The 14,791-nt window shown below is 40.3% G+C and overlaps 1 protein-coding gene across 1 annotated transcript in view; it reads right to left on the bottom strand.

The window, feature by feature from the left end:
• Positions 1-14,791, bottom strand: part of NAGLU (N-acetyl-alpha-glucosaminidase) — a 307,925-nt gene that overhangs the window by 214,850 nt on the left and 78,284 nt on the right. Inside the window, exon 2 of the mRNA XM_077459463.1 lies at positions 4,600-4,747. Within this exon, the coding sequence (XP_077315589.1) occupies positions 4,600-4,747 (148 nt within the window). The remainder of the gene's footprint in view (positions 1-4,599; positions 4,748-14,791) is intronic.

Here is a 14,791-nt window from a genome sequence, read left to right as displayed (position 1 = left end):
CATGCCTCTAATATCTCCCGTAAGAAGTACCAGAGGTCCCTGACCAGACACCTTCTGGACGCTGCCAAAGCATGTGTCCCATTGTGCTGGAAATCTGTGCAACCCCCGTCAATTGGTTTGTGGATTAAAAAAGTGGAGGATATAAAAAAAATGGAGGATCTTCTTCTTACAGCTCGGAATCAAAATGAACACTTTGCTAGGGTTTGGCTGGGCTGGAATATGTTTATCTTCTCCAGGGAGGGTCAGTCCCTTCTGGAGAATGGTACCCTGGATTAGCAAGCCCTTCAGGTGATGGAGATTGCTGGATCGAGACTCAGTGTTTGGCAATGAGTCAGGATCCCTCCTACAGAAGATATTGGATGGGATTGGTCACTATCTCCTGGTACTCCCCTCACTCCTCCCCCTACCCGTCCTCCTCTCTACCCCTCCTCGCACTTCCCCCTTTGCTCTCCCTTTCCCCCCCTCTTTCACTATCTTCTTTCCTCTGATCTATTCTTCTGTTTTACACTCCTAGTTTTCTAGGTCCTTAAAATGAGGACAAAACTCATAAAACCAGACAGAACAGCAATAAAATTAAAGGTTGCTGAGGTTGTATATACCAGTATGGCAGGGGAGGGTCTCTACTTATAGTAGCTCTACAGTATGATGCAACTAAGCGCGCCTGGTGGCGACTCAGATGGGCGTAGGACCCCCTTTTCCTCTAGATGCTTGCAGATGTTACTCATGTACTGGGAAGTGTATTGCAATCTACCTACACTGTTATGTTCATTCCTGCTATTCTCATTACATTTGGATGATGTTTATGTCCTTTTAATAAATAAATAAAAAATTATTTCCAAAAGATTAACACCTATCTTATCAGGACATATAAAAATAGATCAGATGGGTTTCACAAAAGGACGTTGTACTAGGGACAATATTATTAAAACTTGCACATTGGTGGAGTACGCTCAGAGAACTGCCATCCCAACATGTCTTTTAGCTATAGATGCTGAGAAAGCATTCGACAGGGTGGGATTCCTCTTAGAGGAAGCATTAATCCAGATAGGAATTGGTCCTAAAATGCTAGGAAGGATTGTCGCATTGTATACCAATTGAAGAGCTAAAATAAGAACAAATGGAATTTTATCAGAGTATATAAGATATCAAACGGAATTCGATAGGGATGCCCCCTATCCCCATTGTTATATATAATAGTAATGGAACATCTCATTAATGCAATAAGAGAGAATAAAGACATTGTGATAAAAGTTAAAGACAAAGAATATAAGACAACTGTATATGCAGATGACTTACTAATATATGTAACTAACCCTATAAGAACAATTCCAAATTTAGAATTTCAAATTCCCAAAAAAGAATGTAACCACTTGCCGCCCGCCCTATTACAAAAAGACGGCGGCAAAGTGGTTTGATAATCCTGACCCGACGTCATATGACGTCCTCAGGATTATGAGCCGCTGCGCGCCCCCGGGGGCGCGCATCGTGGCGATCGTTGTTGCGGGGTGTCAGTCTGACACCCGGCAACTACGATTTCGGTAAAGAGTCTCCGACCGAGACTCTTTACCACATGATCAGCCGTGTCCAATCACGGCTGATCACAGTGTAAATGGGAAGAGCCGGTGATCGGCTTTTCCTCACTCGCGTCTGTCAGACGCGAGTAGAGGAGAGCCGATCGGCTGCTCCTCTGACAGGGGGGGGTCTGTGCTGATCGATTATCAGCACAGCCCCCCCGAGGATGCCCACACTGGACCACCAGGGAAAAGGTAATCCTCCCTAGACCACCAGGGATGCCAATGGTCAGCACAATGGATGCCAATCAGTGCCCATAATGGATGCCAATCAGTGCCCACAATGGGCATCACTAATTGGCATGCATTGTTTGGCACTGATTGGCATCCATTAGTATAGTATAACACCAATGCCGCCTATGAGTGCCCACCTGTGCCGCCTATCAGTGCCCACCTGTGCCGCCTATCAGTGCCCACCTGTGCCGCCTATCAGTGCCCACCCATGCCCATCTGTGCCGCCTATCCATGCCCATCTGTGCCGCCTATCCATGCCAATCCGTGCCGCCTATCAGTGTCCATCCATGTCGCCCATCCGTGTCGCCCATCCGTGCCGCCTATCAGTGCCGCCTATCAGTGTCCATCAATGCCACCTCATCAGTGCCACTTCATTGGTGCCCATCAGTGCCGCCTTATCAGTGCCCATCAGTGAAGGAGAAAACGTACTTATTTACAAAGTTTTGAAACTGAAACAAAAAAAAAACGTTTTTTTTTCAAAATTTTCGGTATTTTTTTTATTTGTAGCGCAAAAAATAAAAACCGTAGAGGTGATCAAATACCACCAAAAGAAAGCTCTATTTGTGGGAAAAAAATTATAAAAATTTCATTTGGGTACAGTGTAGCATGACCGCGCAATTGTCATTCAAAGTGCGACAGCGCTGAAAGCTCAAAATTGGTCTGGGCAGGAAGGTGTTTCAGTGCCCTGTATTGAAGTGGTTAAACAATTCGGGAAATTAAGTAACTTTAAAGTAAATTACGATAAATCTGAGTTGATGAACATCACATTGAAAGAAAAAATACAGATGCTCTTACAAAAAGATTTTCCATGTAAATGGAAGCAACATGCAATACCTGGGAATATATATCCCGAAGAATTTGAAACAATTACAAGAATTGAATTACAGTGCGACAATCCGAAAAGTAATTAAATTACTGCAAAAATATGATAAAATAACCTTCTTGGATAGGAAAAATATAGTGAAAATGGAGATACTGCCAAAATTACTATATATTTTTCAAATGATACCTATAGCTCCACCAAAAAAATTAATGATGGACTTAAGAAAAGCAGTAGGAAGCTTCATCTGGGCTCAAAAAAACCCCCGAATAAGAAGAGAAATTCTAATTAGAACAAAAAAAAAAAAAAAAATGGAGGACTAGCTCTACCAGACTTTTGTAAATATTTACAAGCAGCATCATTAATTAGAATAATTGATTGGCACTATAATACGGAAAATAAACAATGGCATAATCTATAGGAGGACATTATAGGGACACAACTTAAATTCTTGCCTTGGATACCCCATTTAAGACCAAAAAAAATTTAAAATAAAGAATTACTGATTTTTGTAAAAGCTACACTAAAAACATGGGATGCCATATTAAAAAAAAGGAAAAAACTTTCCACTATGATCGGACCTATGACCCCATTGTTCTCCAATCCAGAATTTACGACAGTGCTAAAAACCACAAAATATTTAAAATGGAATATATTGAAGAACGCAAGGGCGGTGCAGATCTTAGTGGATGGGAAAATGCCAAAACTTCAAGATTTGGTACCATATATAAAAATAAATGGTTACAATACCATCAATTAAGAACATTTATTGAAATAAATAAAACTTTAATAAGCAGACAAATAACCAAAATTTGAACAAATAATTTTGGAGGAACAAAAACCGACTAAAAAAAATGTATTACTCCCCTCTGGAAACATTAGGGAACTAATAGGAATTAAAAAAATGGGAAGAAGAAACAGGAAATTTAACATCAGAGGAAGAATGGGAACTTTTTTGGAATAATACATAAAACATCTACAGCAATTAAAAAACGATAAGATTGCATTGAGATGGTACTGGAGCCCGGTAGCGATGAATACAATAGAGGGAATACGGAGAAATGTTGGAGATGTAAAGTAGAAAGGGGGACTTTAGATCACATATGGTATGGTAGCTGTAAGGTAAGAGTTTTCTGGAATAAGACATTTGAAATATATCAGAAAATGGTCAGAATAGAGATGAGTCCAAACATAAACGTTGCATTATTTCACACCAGACTCAATAAAGCACAGTAAAACAGAAATATTACATCATATGACACAGGCAGCTAGAACCGTAATAGCACGTAAATGGAGAGAAATAATTAGCCCAACTGTGACAGAATGGATATGTGAAATGAACGAAATACAATATATGAAAAAACAGATAAGAGAAGAAGGATATATAAAAAAAATCAAATGCCAGCAATATGGCAAAAATGGGAAGAATTTCGGTCCTCAAGAAAGATGTTAGAATATTTATAAACAGAAGGGAACAACTGGCCCCATAGGGGATTACGGGGGATACAGGAGGAAGAGATGGAGGTGAGAGGATGAGGAATTTTAGAGGGGGTGTTTTTCAGTTTTTTTTGTTTTGTATGTATGAGGGGGGAATGGATTATGAAGAAAAGATAAGAAGGTAATGGTAATGGGAAAGGTAACAAAATAATGTAATAGTCTAAACTTAAGATCCCTTTAATGATATGTAAATGAAGTAATTAATGAATGTTTTATTGAACGATAATAGTTGGATAAATGTATACATGCTTTTTCTAAAAAAATTTAATAAAAAGAAATCTGAAACAAAAACAACATTGCACAATCGAGCAACTGCCAGTTAAAGCAACACAGTGCCGTATCGCAAAAAATGGCCTGGTCAGGAAGGGGGCAAATTCTTCCGGGGGCTGAAGTGGTTAATGCATAGAATGCATTGAGATAAAACACCTCCTGCCTTTACAATTATTTTAAGGTGTGTATTTAATTAAAATGTCTTACCTTTTGCCATATAACCTCCTGCCCTGTGAATGCAAGGGGCATATTGATTCCATTAAGAGCCATCCAGTCTATCTCCTTCTCCCATCTGGCCCAGTCCCACCAGACAAATGAATAACTGGAAGTGCAGACATTCTGGTAGTAGCGGAACCTTAAAAAAAAAAAAAAAAAAAAAATATATATAAATATATAAATATATATATATATATATATATATATATATATATATATATATATATATATATATATATATATATTATATTATATATATATATATAAAAAATGGACATGTAATTCATTTTAAACTTTTAAAAGTAAAAATTCCTGCCTAAAAAGCATACAGCACAGGATGACAGAAACACCTCCTATGCATCCCTCTTTGATTTCGTTTTACGCTGTTATTTTCCTGTTTCCTGTTTTCATGTCCAAGCCCTGCCAAATTGTCATTTAATTGTATTAATTTAAATCTGTATTTATATGTGTAGGAGTGCCAAAAAACAAGTAATGTAAGATACTTGGTTATTTGGTTTGTTAAAATATCATGAAATGCTTTTTATAGCCATTCAAAATCTGTGTAAGCTTCCATCCTAATCTAGAACTCAGTTAATGAATTATGTGTATTATATCCTGAAACCTCACGTAAAATGTGTTGGCCTGTTCCATAATACTTTCCCAACTAAAAAAAAACAAATATTGTATTATTCCACCTCCTAATACATGGTAAGTGGTACTCCTTCACATCAGTACACAGCCTAGATTTAGGAATGCTTCCTTCCATGGTAGGCAAACATTTTCGGTCAATCTAACAATGTTTTTATGTTTACAAGTAGGAGATAGCAGAATGTAATCAGTGAGCTGCTGCTCCTGCATTGTCCAATAACTGGGTTCGGGGTCAGGCATGTACTGGCCATCGAGACTACCAGGAGTTTCTCAGTGGGCCAGTTTCAGTGACAGAAATGCCTTTCTTTCTTTTTTTGTGTAGTGGGTGCCCGCGGCCCTGGATCTTCCCCCCAGCCGCCGTGGAGCTGACAGCTTACACAGGCACAAATTGGGTCTCTCAAGCAAGATTTCTGAACTGGTTGCTAGCCACGCAGTGGCTAGCAACCAGTGGTGACAGGCACACAGAAGGAGGCTGAAGCGGCCCCAGCATTCACAGTGGAGCAGGAATTAACTTTCTCCTCCTCCGCGCCGAGTGCTTAGCTCCACCCGCCAAATCCTCTTCTCCGGGTTGGCGACATGCTCTAAGAGGGATTGCTGTGTGTGATCCTCTTTCTGCTGCCTGTGCCGAGATGGCTGCCGATGCCGACCTTCCTATGCCTGCTGTGTCCCTGCTGCTCTTTTCCCCGCTACCTGTTGCTGTTGGGGATCTGCAGGCAGCTGTCACTGTCAGGTGACATCAGGCACGCCCTTACTAGCTCCCAAGTACCGCACAATATTGACTAATGGGGAAAACAAGCAGACATATGACAATATGAAGTATGACAAGTGAGCCAGAGGGGACATCAGCAATACCAGATGACATCAATGTACAAAATTATATGGATCAGTGAAGAGTGTGAGGATCAGCTTTACATTGGGTGGTAAGCTCTTGCTCTCTAAGCTCATTGGGGTGTAACATCAAACAAAACTAGTTCTGAATGAAAGCTTTGAACCCATAGGAGTTAACTTCGTAACAGTGCAGTCAGTTGCCCACCATAGTGACTGAAGGGGTTAGTTTGTGCCTCTGATTTAGGATTAGAGTCAGTGGCAGCTTCTCTCTCTCCTCATCTTAGTTTGCAAGTTTTGCTGCTTCAACTTTGTGCTCTGGTGTGGCTGAGCTGAGTGTCCAGAATCATTAACGGAGGATCGGATATGGATTGAAATATGGAGAGATAACATTATTTTATCACTTTAGTAAAGACACAGTATCTTGTGCCATTGATAAGAAACACATAGGGACTAGTCACAAACAGCATTGTCTGGCTGTTTATAGATGTGCTATATCTTTTCTTGTCAAAAGATTCTATTTAGTACATCAAAATATACAATACAGAGAGGTTGTTGAACATATAATGACTATGGTATAGAAGCTCACTATTAATTAAGCTGGTAAGAGAACAAGATGTTTGATGGGTAGTCATATAGAGTCTAATTTGTTGGTAACAAGCTGTAAGAAAATATATTGTACATTGGGACATTAAGACTTAACCAACAAGAATTAATGAGATTTATCTGAAGAAGAATATCAGACTGTGAAAGAGAGAGCTATTATTATAAATGGGGTAAAAAGGATAAAACGAATAGAGAGAAGATAAGAAAAAAGGGGGGGGTCCACTAGTTTGATCCAAAAGCTAATGCGAGTTGCTTTGTGAGCTGAATATAATCAACTACCATGGCACCAAGACAGAATCATTGAAGGATGGTGGCAAGTGATATGCAATCCAAGGGAACTTTAGCTGTCTGCCAAATTTCTGACCAGTCTGTGATATCAAGCGTATGCCCCAGATCTCCCTCCCATTTCTGAGCATAAGTTGGTTTATCTTTGATCAAATTTACTAAAAATTGGGAATAGGAGGGAAGAGATTAGGCCTTTAGTGTGTAGGTAATTCTTGCATATGTTTTTTCAAGCTAGTAAACTTGGTTTAACCACTTGCCGACCAGCGCACGATGATGTACGTCGACAGAATGGCACGGGCAAGCAAATGGGCGTACATGCAAGTCCCTTTAAAATTTGCCGCCCTGCCATCGGGAGCAAGCCGCCGGCGGCGCGTCCCGCGCTGGTCGGGACCCGGGTCCCGCGGACTCGATCGCTGCGGGCATACCCGCGATCGTCTCACGGAGCTGCCAAATTAAGAAATGCCGTTGTAAACAGCATTTCTCCATTCTGCCTAGAAACTAGTGACGCTGATCTCTGCTCCATGTGATTGGAGCAGAGATCAGTGTTCACTAAATGAAAGCCCAACCCCCCCACAGTTAGTAACACACCCCTAGGAAAACTTAACCCCTACACTGCCACCCACTGGTTAACTCCTTCATTGCCAGTGACATTTACACAGGAATCACTGCATTTATATAGCAGTGATTACTGTATAAATGACAATGGTCCCAAAAATGTGTCAAAAATGTCCGATGGGTCCCACACAATGTCGCAGTCACAATAAAAATCGCTGATCGTCACCATTACTAGTAAAAAAAAAAATAATAAAAAATTATTAATAAAAATGCTATAAAACTACCGTATATACTCGAGTATAGGTCGATCCGGATATAAGCCGAGGCCCCTAATTTACCACAAAAAAAATGGGAAAACTTATTGACTCGTGTATAAGCCGAGGGTGAGACATGCGTGTCCAGCCCTGTGTGTTCAGCCTACCTGTGTCCTGAGCCTGTGTCCTTCTGCACATACGGCGGCCATGCCAGGATCGCCGCACCTCTTCTCGTCTGCGACAGACGGCGGCCATTCCACTGTTCAAAAGCCGCGCCTCCGTCTGTGATAGGCGGAACACTCAATTTCCCAGCAGTCTGTGTTCCGCCTATCACGGACATCCTCTCATCCTCGTCCGTAGTATGAGGATGAGCGGATGTCCGTGATAGGCGGACCACTGACTGCTGGGAAATTGAGTGTTCCGCCTATCACAGACAGGGAGGCGCGGCTTTTGAATAGGGGAATGGCCGCCGTCTGTCTGCTCGACACGCTGATTGGGTAGACAGACGGCGGTGACTCGAGTATAAGCCGAGGGGGGCACTTTCAGCCTAAAAAAAGAGGCTGAAAATCTCGGCTTATACTCGAGTATATACGGTATCCCTATTTTGTAAACGCTATAACTTTTGCGCAAATCAATCAATAATCGCTTATTGCGATTTTTTTTTACCAAAAATATGTAGAAGAATATGTTTCAGGCCTAAACTGAGGGAAAAAAATATGTTTTTTTTATATATTTTTGGAGGATATTTATTTTAACAAAAAGTAAAAAATAATGCGTTTTTTCAAAATTGTCGCTCTATTTTTGTTTATAGCGCAAAATAAAAAACGCAGGGGTGATCAAATACCACCAAAAGAAAGCTCTATTTGTGGGAAAAAAAGGACGTAAATTTTGTTGTTTGGGAGCCACGTAGCACGACCGCGCAATTGTCAGTTAAAGCGACGCAGTGCCGAATCGCAAAAAGTGGTCTGGTCTTTGACCAGCAAATTGGTCCGGTCTGAAAGTGGTTAAGGGGTATATCAGTGTTTATATTGGGTGCAAAGAAGTTCTCAAATTGGAGATAACAAAACAATTCTGATATTGGTAGTCCTAGAGTCCCTCAGAGTCGGGAAGGGGGTAAAGGATGGAGGGGTAACAAATTTGTATAGTCTCAGTATATCCAAGGATGACCATGCTTTGAATGACAATGGATATATCCAAGCTGGGTAGAAAGCAGGATTTTTAAGGAAGAAGAAAAGAGGGTTGTGTGGGGACTGTAATTTATGTTTAGATTTAAGCCTATCCTCAAAGGGATAGAAAGTGTTTGGTTATAGGGTTGCATAAGCCATGACGGTCTTTGGGCTGAAGCCATAAAGTAGTTGGAAACCAATAAAGGGTCACATTCTGATGCTTCAATCATTACCCTAAGGAGAGTCATGTGTGGCATGGTATTTAGATAGGCTAACAATGTGTGCTGCTTTATAGTATGCAAAGTTAGGCAAGCCTAGGCCTCCTGAGTTTTTAGGGAGATAAAGTGTTTGCATAGGTATGCGTGATTTGGAGGAGCCCCATACAAATGTTACCTTTTTTGTAGAATTTGTGTATAATGGGATGGGTAAGACTGAACAAATATAACATCTTTGGTAGGATCGACATTTTTATGACATTTATTTTTCCTAACCATGATAACGGGAGATGGGTCCATTGTTTCAGTAAATTTTGTGATTTGTTTCAGAGTTGGAGGATAATTGGCTGAAAATAGATCTGAAATAGAGGCAGTAAGGTGAATCCCTAGATTTGTGACTGATTTTGTGCTACTTTCACTGAGTTAAGTTCTATGTTAGAAAGGGAAATATTTAATGTTAGACATTTTTTCGGGTTATTAGTCCAGAGATATTTGCAGGAGATGAAAGGAATAGTAAAATATCATCTGCGATTAAGCAGAGTTTGTACTGATAGTCTCCCAGTTCTATCCCGGTTACTGTTGGATCTAATCTAATAAACTGAGCAAGTGGTTCTATTAAAAGGGCAAATAAGGGTGGAAAGTGGGCAGCCCTGACGAGTGCCTCTTTCTATTACAGGGGTCAGATTTATAGCCTGCATATTTAATGTATGCTCAAGGTTTTTTGTACAATGCAGCTATCCATTTAGTAAAGTGGGGACTGAAATCCCATTTGTGTAAGGTGTGTTGTAAATATGGCCAAGACACAGAATCAAAGGCCTTTCTGATATCGAGAGAGAGGAAACAAGAAGGGATGCAATGGGTTTTGGCTACATGTGCCAAAAGAACTGCCCCTCGCACGTTATCACTTGTTTGCATAAAGCCTAACAGGTCTCGATGTATCAGGTTACCTATGATTTTGTTAAGGTAAGTTGTTAAAATTTAGCAAAGAAGGGACACAAAGAGGTGGAAAGGTGCTGCTCACCCCAAAAGTACAAAAAAACAAAAAGGAAAAATGTGGGGTTTTTAGGCAGCAAAGTAGAATTAATGCAATGTTAAATGAAAAAAGTAATTATTTATTTATTTATTTATAGTATCAAAAAGCATGACATGATCGTTAAAACAACATGAGCTCCAGTAGAAAATAAAAAACTAAACTGAAAGTATACTTGCAGACAAAGAATTTTTCATAGCAACATTAGTAATAAAAATGTTGAAAAATAAACTGACGCGTTTCAACCCAGAATGCAAGGGCCTTCTTCAGAGGTTTAGTCTGCTAAAAAGATATAGTATGGGTACACATGTGAAAATTATATGCACACAGTAACAGAAAAAATAGATGCCGCACAGTGCAAACATGTGGTATGGTTACCCAATCGCGTATATTTCACCGGAAGAGTACTTCCTACATGGAGATCCTTTAAAAACCTTTTCTCTCCTCGGATAGCTCCAAGACACTCCACATCCGCACGAACCAGACCGGGATAGTATTCAGGCAATATGACTTAGGAGAAGTCACACTCAAGTTCACTGCCCAGAAAGACGGATTGAGCGGCGATCGAATGGGGGCAAATCACACCTGTAACTATTGTTTCACTTTAAGCATTATTAAAATCACTGCTCCCGAAAAAACCGCCAGTTTCAAAAAAAAAAATTTTACATTGATATATGTCCCCTGGGGCAGGACCCAGGTCCCCAAACACTTTTTATGACAATAACTTGCATATAACCCTTTAAAATTAGCACTTTAGATTTCTCCCATAGACTTTTACAGGGTGTTCTGCGGCTTTTCGAATTTGCAATAAACACCCCAAATTGTTTGCTGATCGGCAAACCGGCAATGTTCGAGCGATATTTGTACATTCACTTTTAAACATTGTCATTTGTCCTTGTATTACTCCACGTATCTCAGGCTTATGTGCTTCCCAAAGTGTTAATGAAGAGATAACCGGGCTGGTATTAAGTGTTAAGTATTCTTTTAAGGCTTGTTCGATTATCAAGCAGTGAGATGGGTTTTTAAGTATTAATAGTGTTGGGTCATGAGCTCTAGGGATAGTAGAGGCTATAGTGATATAGACTGCATTGTGGTCTGACCAAGGGATGGGGATTATACTAGATGTGAGTATATAAAATCAGGAATCATGCCAGTAGTTAGGAATATGTGATCGATAAGAGCAGAAATTTGGTGTGGATGTGAATAATACTGTATGTATAGTTTTTTTAGTCGGGTTACATCCTCTCCAAGAATCAACCAGATTATGTCAAGAGAGAAGTTGTGAGAAGGAATGTTTATTTTAATTTTGGGAAGTGTTGTGAAGGGTGTTTTATCTAGAAATGGGAGCATGACCTAATTTGAGTCCCCACATATTATAATTGTTCCCAGCTTATGCGCCATTACCTGCAAAAGGTGCGATAAAAAGGTATTGGTTGTTTGGAGCATAACATAAGACTACAGTAACCACTGTGTGCATGATGTGGCCTGTAAGAATTAGGTATTGCCCTTCAGGGTTTTTGATTTCCGAGTTAGGAGTGAATGGGGTAGAACCGTAAAAGGCTAAAAGGGTTCCGCCTTTTTTTGGTAGTAGCTGAGGCTGTAAAAAATTTTGGGTAGAAGGAGCTCATGAATTTAGGAGTTGAGCTCGCTGTGAAGTGAGTTTCCTGTACACATACTGAAGAATATTAATATTGTCTAATATTCTGTATCTCAGAGGCGTTTCCAAATCAATAGCATTGATAGTCAAACTGACTTAAAGAAAGTGTGAGTTTATTTGTCACACAGTTGGCATCATAAATACAATGTAAAAAGTATAGTTCAGTTCAGTGTAGGTAAAAATATATGAAAAATAAGCTTATGAAAACATGTGTTTCAATGGTACTGCCTTCTGTCCATATTGACCTCGTGTGTGTCCTCCAAGAAGAAGCAGGAAATGACGTTCTTAGACTTCTGGCAGAATTCAGCTGTCCCAAGCCATCAGTCTCTGTGTGAATATGTCAGGGTGTGTGTGTGTCTGAGAGTATGAGGGTACGTGTATGTGTCCGTTAATGAGTGCCCTCCTTCAATCTCGAAACATCTTGGCTTTTATGCTACATGTGAACGTCATAACCTCACAAATTTAGAACCTTGTATGGCACACATTCATATCTGCTAACTTCTGCAATGTGCGGTCCAAAAGTAGATACTCAGAGTCATATGGAGCTTGATTGACAAGCTCACATGTAACACTCTATACGTGACATAATGTGCTGTTCATATAATGTCATAACCATACATTTACGTAATATGAACACATGATAACAACTTTACATTAAGTAACTATATACTAATATGTATTAACATGACTGAGCCTACTCTAAACTTATTTTAACAAGATATAATCCACAATGTATCATTGCTTTAGCTACGTAGACACATGTCTATTTTTGTCTTCTCATGACATTCTGTACCAAGATACCATATATGTCATGCTCAAACTGGTTACATCAGAAACTTATTACTAACTCAGCTTCAGATGAGAATATGTTTCACTGAACACTTGATCAAGGTCATTCACACATACTATTTATTATGATTAATCATAAAACCAAATATGTTTTGCAAGCTTGCCATAAATATATTATAATACCTATAAGTGCCGAATTATGAATTTGGAATAATATTCTAACACATACTATGTGCGCTTTCCAAGCCTGAAAGGAAAGAAACGCTTTTGTTAGTTTCTGCGGTATATTAATACCCTGAACATTCAGGGATAAAATGTTTATAGGTGCCATGGTAGTTGATTAGGGATATTGTACTCACCAATATTCACAAATATTTGGCTGGATGGATCAACCCATGTGGACATGAGGAAAAAGAATGAAGAGGGGGACCTAGAAAAGTCTAAAGTAAAAGGAAAACAGAAAAAAATGAAAATAAGGTAAAGTAAATTATTTGAAATAAGTTAAGAAATCCATAAATAACCTGTGATAAGGGAAACAATTTCCCTATCAGGGGAGAAGGAGCCTATATCAAACGCCCACATACTATGAGTGGGCCCTACAGGGAGGCGGAATGGGGCACACTAAACTTCCATGTGCAGGAGAAAAGCCCTAAAAAAAAAAAATAATGATGTTTATTTAACGTAACCTGCTAGGCATTAAGTAAATGCAAAACAACAACATCTGACTACTTATGAAGAGAGCAAATGTAGGGCCTTTATGGCACCAATTTACACTCAATCGAATGAATCTAGGAAGAGCTAGCTAAACATATGAGGAGAGGGGAAGAGGGGAGAGAAAAAACAAACAGAATTAGGTACCTGGTAACTTTTTTTTCTAAGAAGTCTTCCAGGGCAGTATCAGAGAGATAGGCTCTTCCTTCCTGCAACAGAAAACAAATTAGTCCACCATTATAAATTTGTTAGTCTCACCTGTGTGCCTCAGTAGTATTAAAGCACCGTCCCCACAATACCTAGCATCATCGCTTAGGGTGGGAACTAGTGCTGCCCTGGAAGACTTCATAGAGAGTTATCAGGTACCCAACTACCAGCATCCGAGAGGATGTATCAAGCAATACTTACTAGGATGGGGATAAGGCCTGGAGCACCTTGCAACCAATGTCTGGTCTTGACAGCTGGTCGATGCGGTAGTGCCTCGCGAAGGTATTGAAGCTGGACCATGTTGCTGCCCTGCAGATTTGCTCCGGAGTTGGCCCTGCCTTATCTGTGACCGAGGTTGCCAGACTTTGGTAGAGTGGGCTTTGACCTTATTTGGGGGGGCAATGTTTTGTGCTCGATAGGCCATATGTATGGCAAGGATTATCCTTCTGGCCGTCATGCATCTCGATGCCTGCTTTGCCTTATTAACTCCTGTATAGAAGACAAATTATGTGGTAGTTCTTTGCCAGCCCTTTGTTCTCTCGAGATAAGCTACAAGTATTACGCCTAGCTTATTGTATGTGTCTCTTTACTGCTATCCATTGACTTAGGAAGAGATGGGATAAGCATATTCTGCATCCTGTAAAAGGTTGAAGAGACTTTTGGTAGAAAAACTTGGTTTGGCGAGAAGACCATGTTATCTGGATCAATCAGTAGGGCTCCGTCGCGTAAAAAAACCTTGAGACTTTCACCCACTCTGGCTGATGCTGGGGCCACTAAGAGTGTTATTTTTAGTGTAAGATCTTTATCTGGACACTCCTCCAGAGGTTCGAATGGCAGAGAGAGGAATCCTCTGAGCACCGTGGAGAGGTGCCATGTCAGAGTTCTGCTGACTTTAGCGGGTCTGGCTCTATTTAACAAGATCAGGAATCTATTTATAAATGGGTCCTCTGCTAATATGGTGACCAGAAAGGGGGAGAGTGCTGCCACTTGTACCTTCAGCGTGCTCTGAGAGAGGTTCAAGTCTGCTCCCTCCTGCAGGAAATCCTAAATCGCTGGGATGATTCTCTGTTGGAATCCTGTTTGTTCCCATACCAGGATTGGTATTAGAGCAGTCAGAGGGAATGCATAACACAGCTGGTGCGCCCAGCTTCGATTGAATATGACCACTCTGATGTTGCCATCTGTGGGATCCAGTGAGAAGAACCGTGGCAGTTTTACATTTGTCTATGAGGCAA

Source organism: Lithobates pipiens, unplaced genomic scaffold, assembly GCF_037356315.1.
Source record: "Lithobates pipiens isolate NorthernLeopardFrog02 unplaced genomic scaffold, aLitPip1_a1.2 Scaffold_28, whole genome shotgun sequence".
Lineage (NCBI taxonomy): Eukaryota > Metazoa > Chordata > Amphibia > Anura > Ranidae > Lithobates > Lithobates pipiens.
The sequence above is the reverse complement of the archived record's forward strand: the minus strand, read 5'-3'. Positions and strand labels throughout refer to the sequence as shown.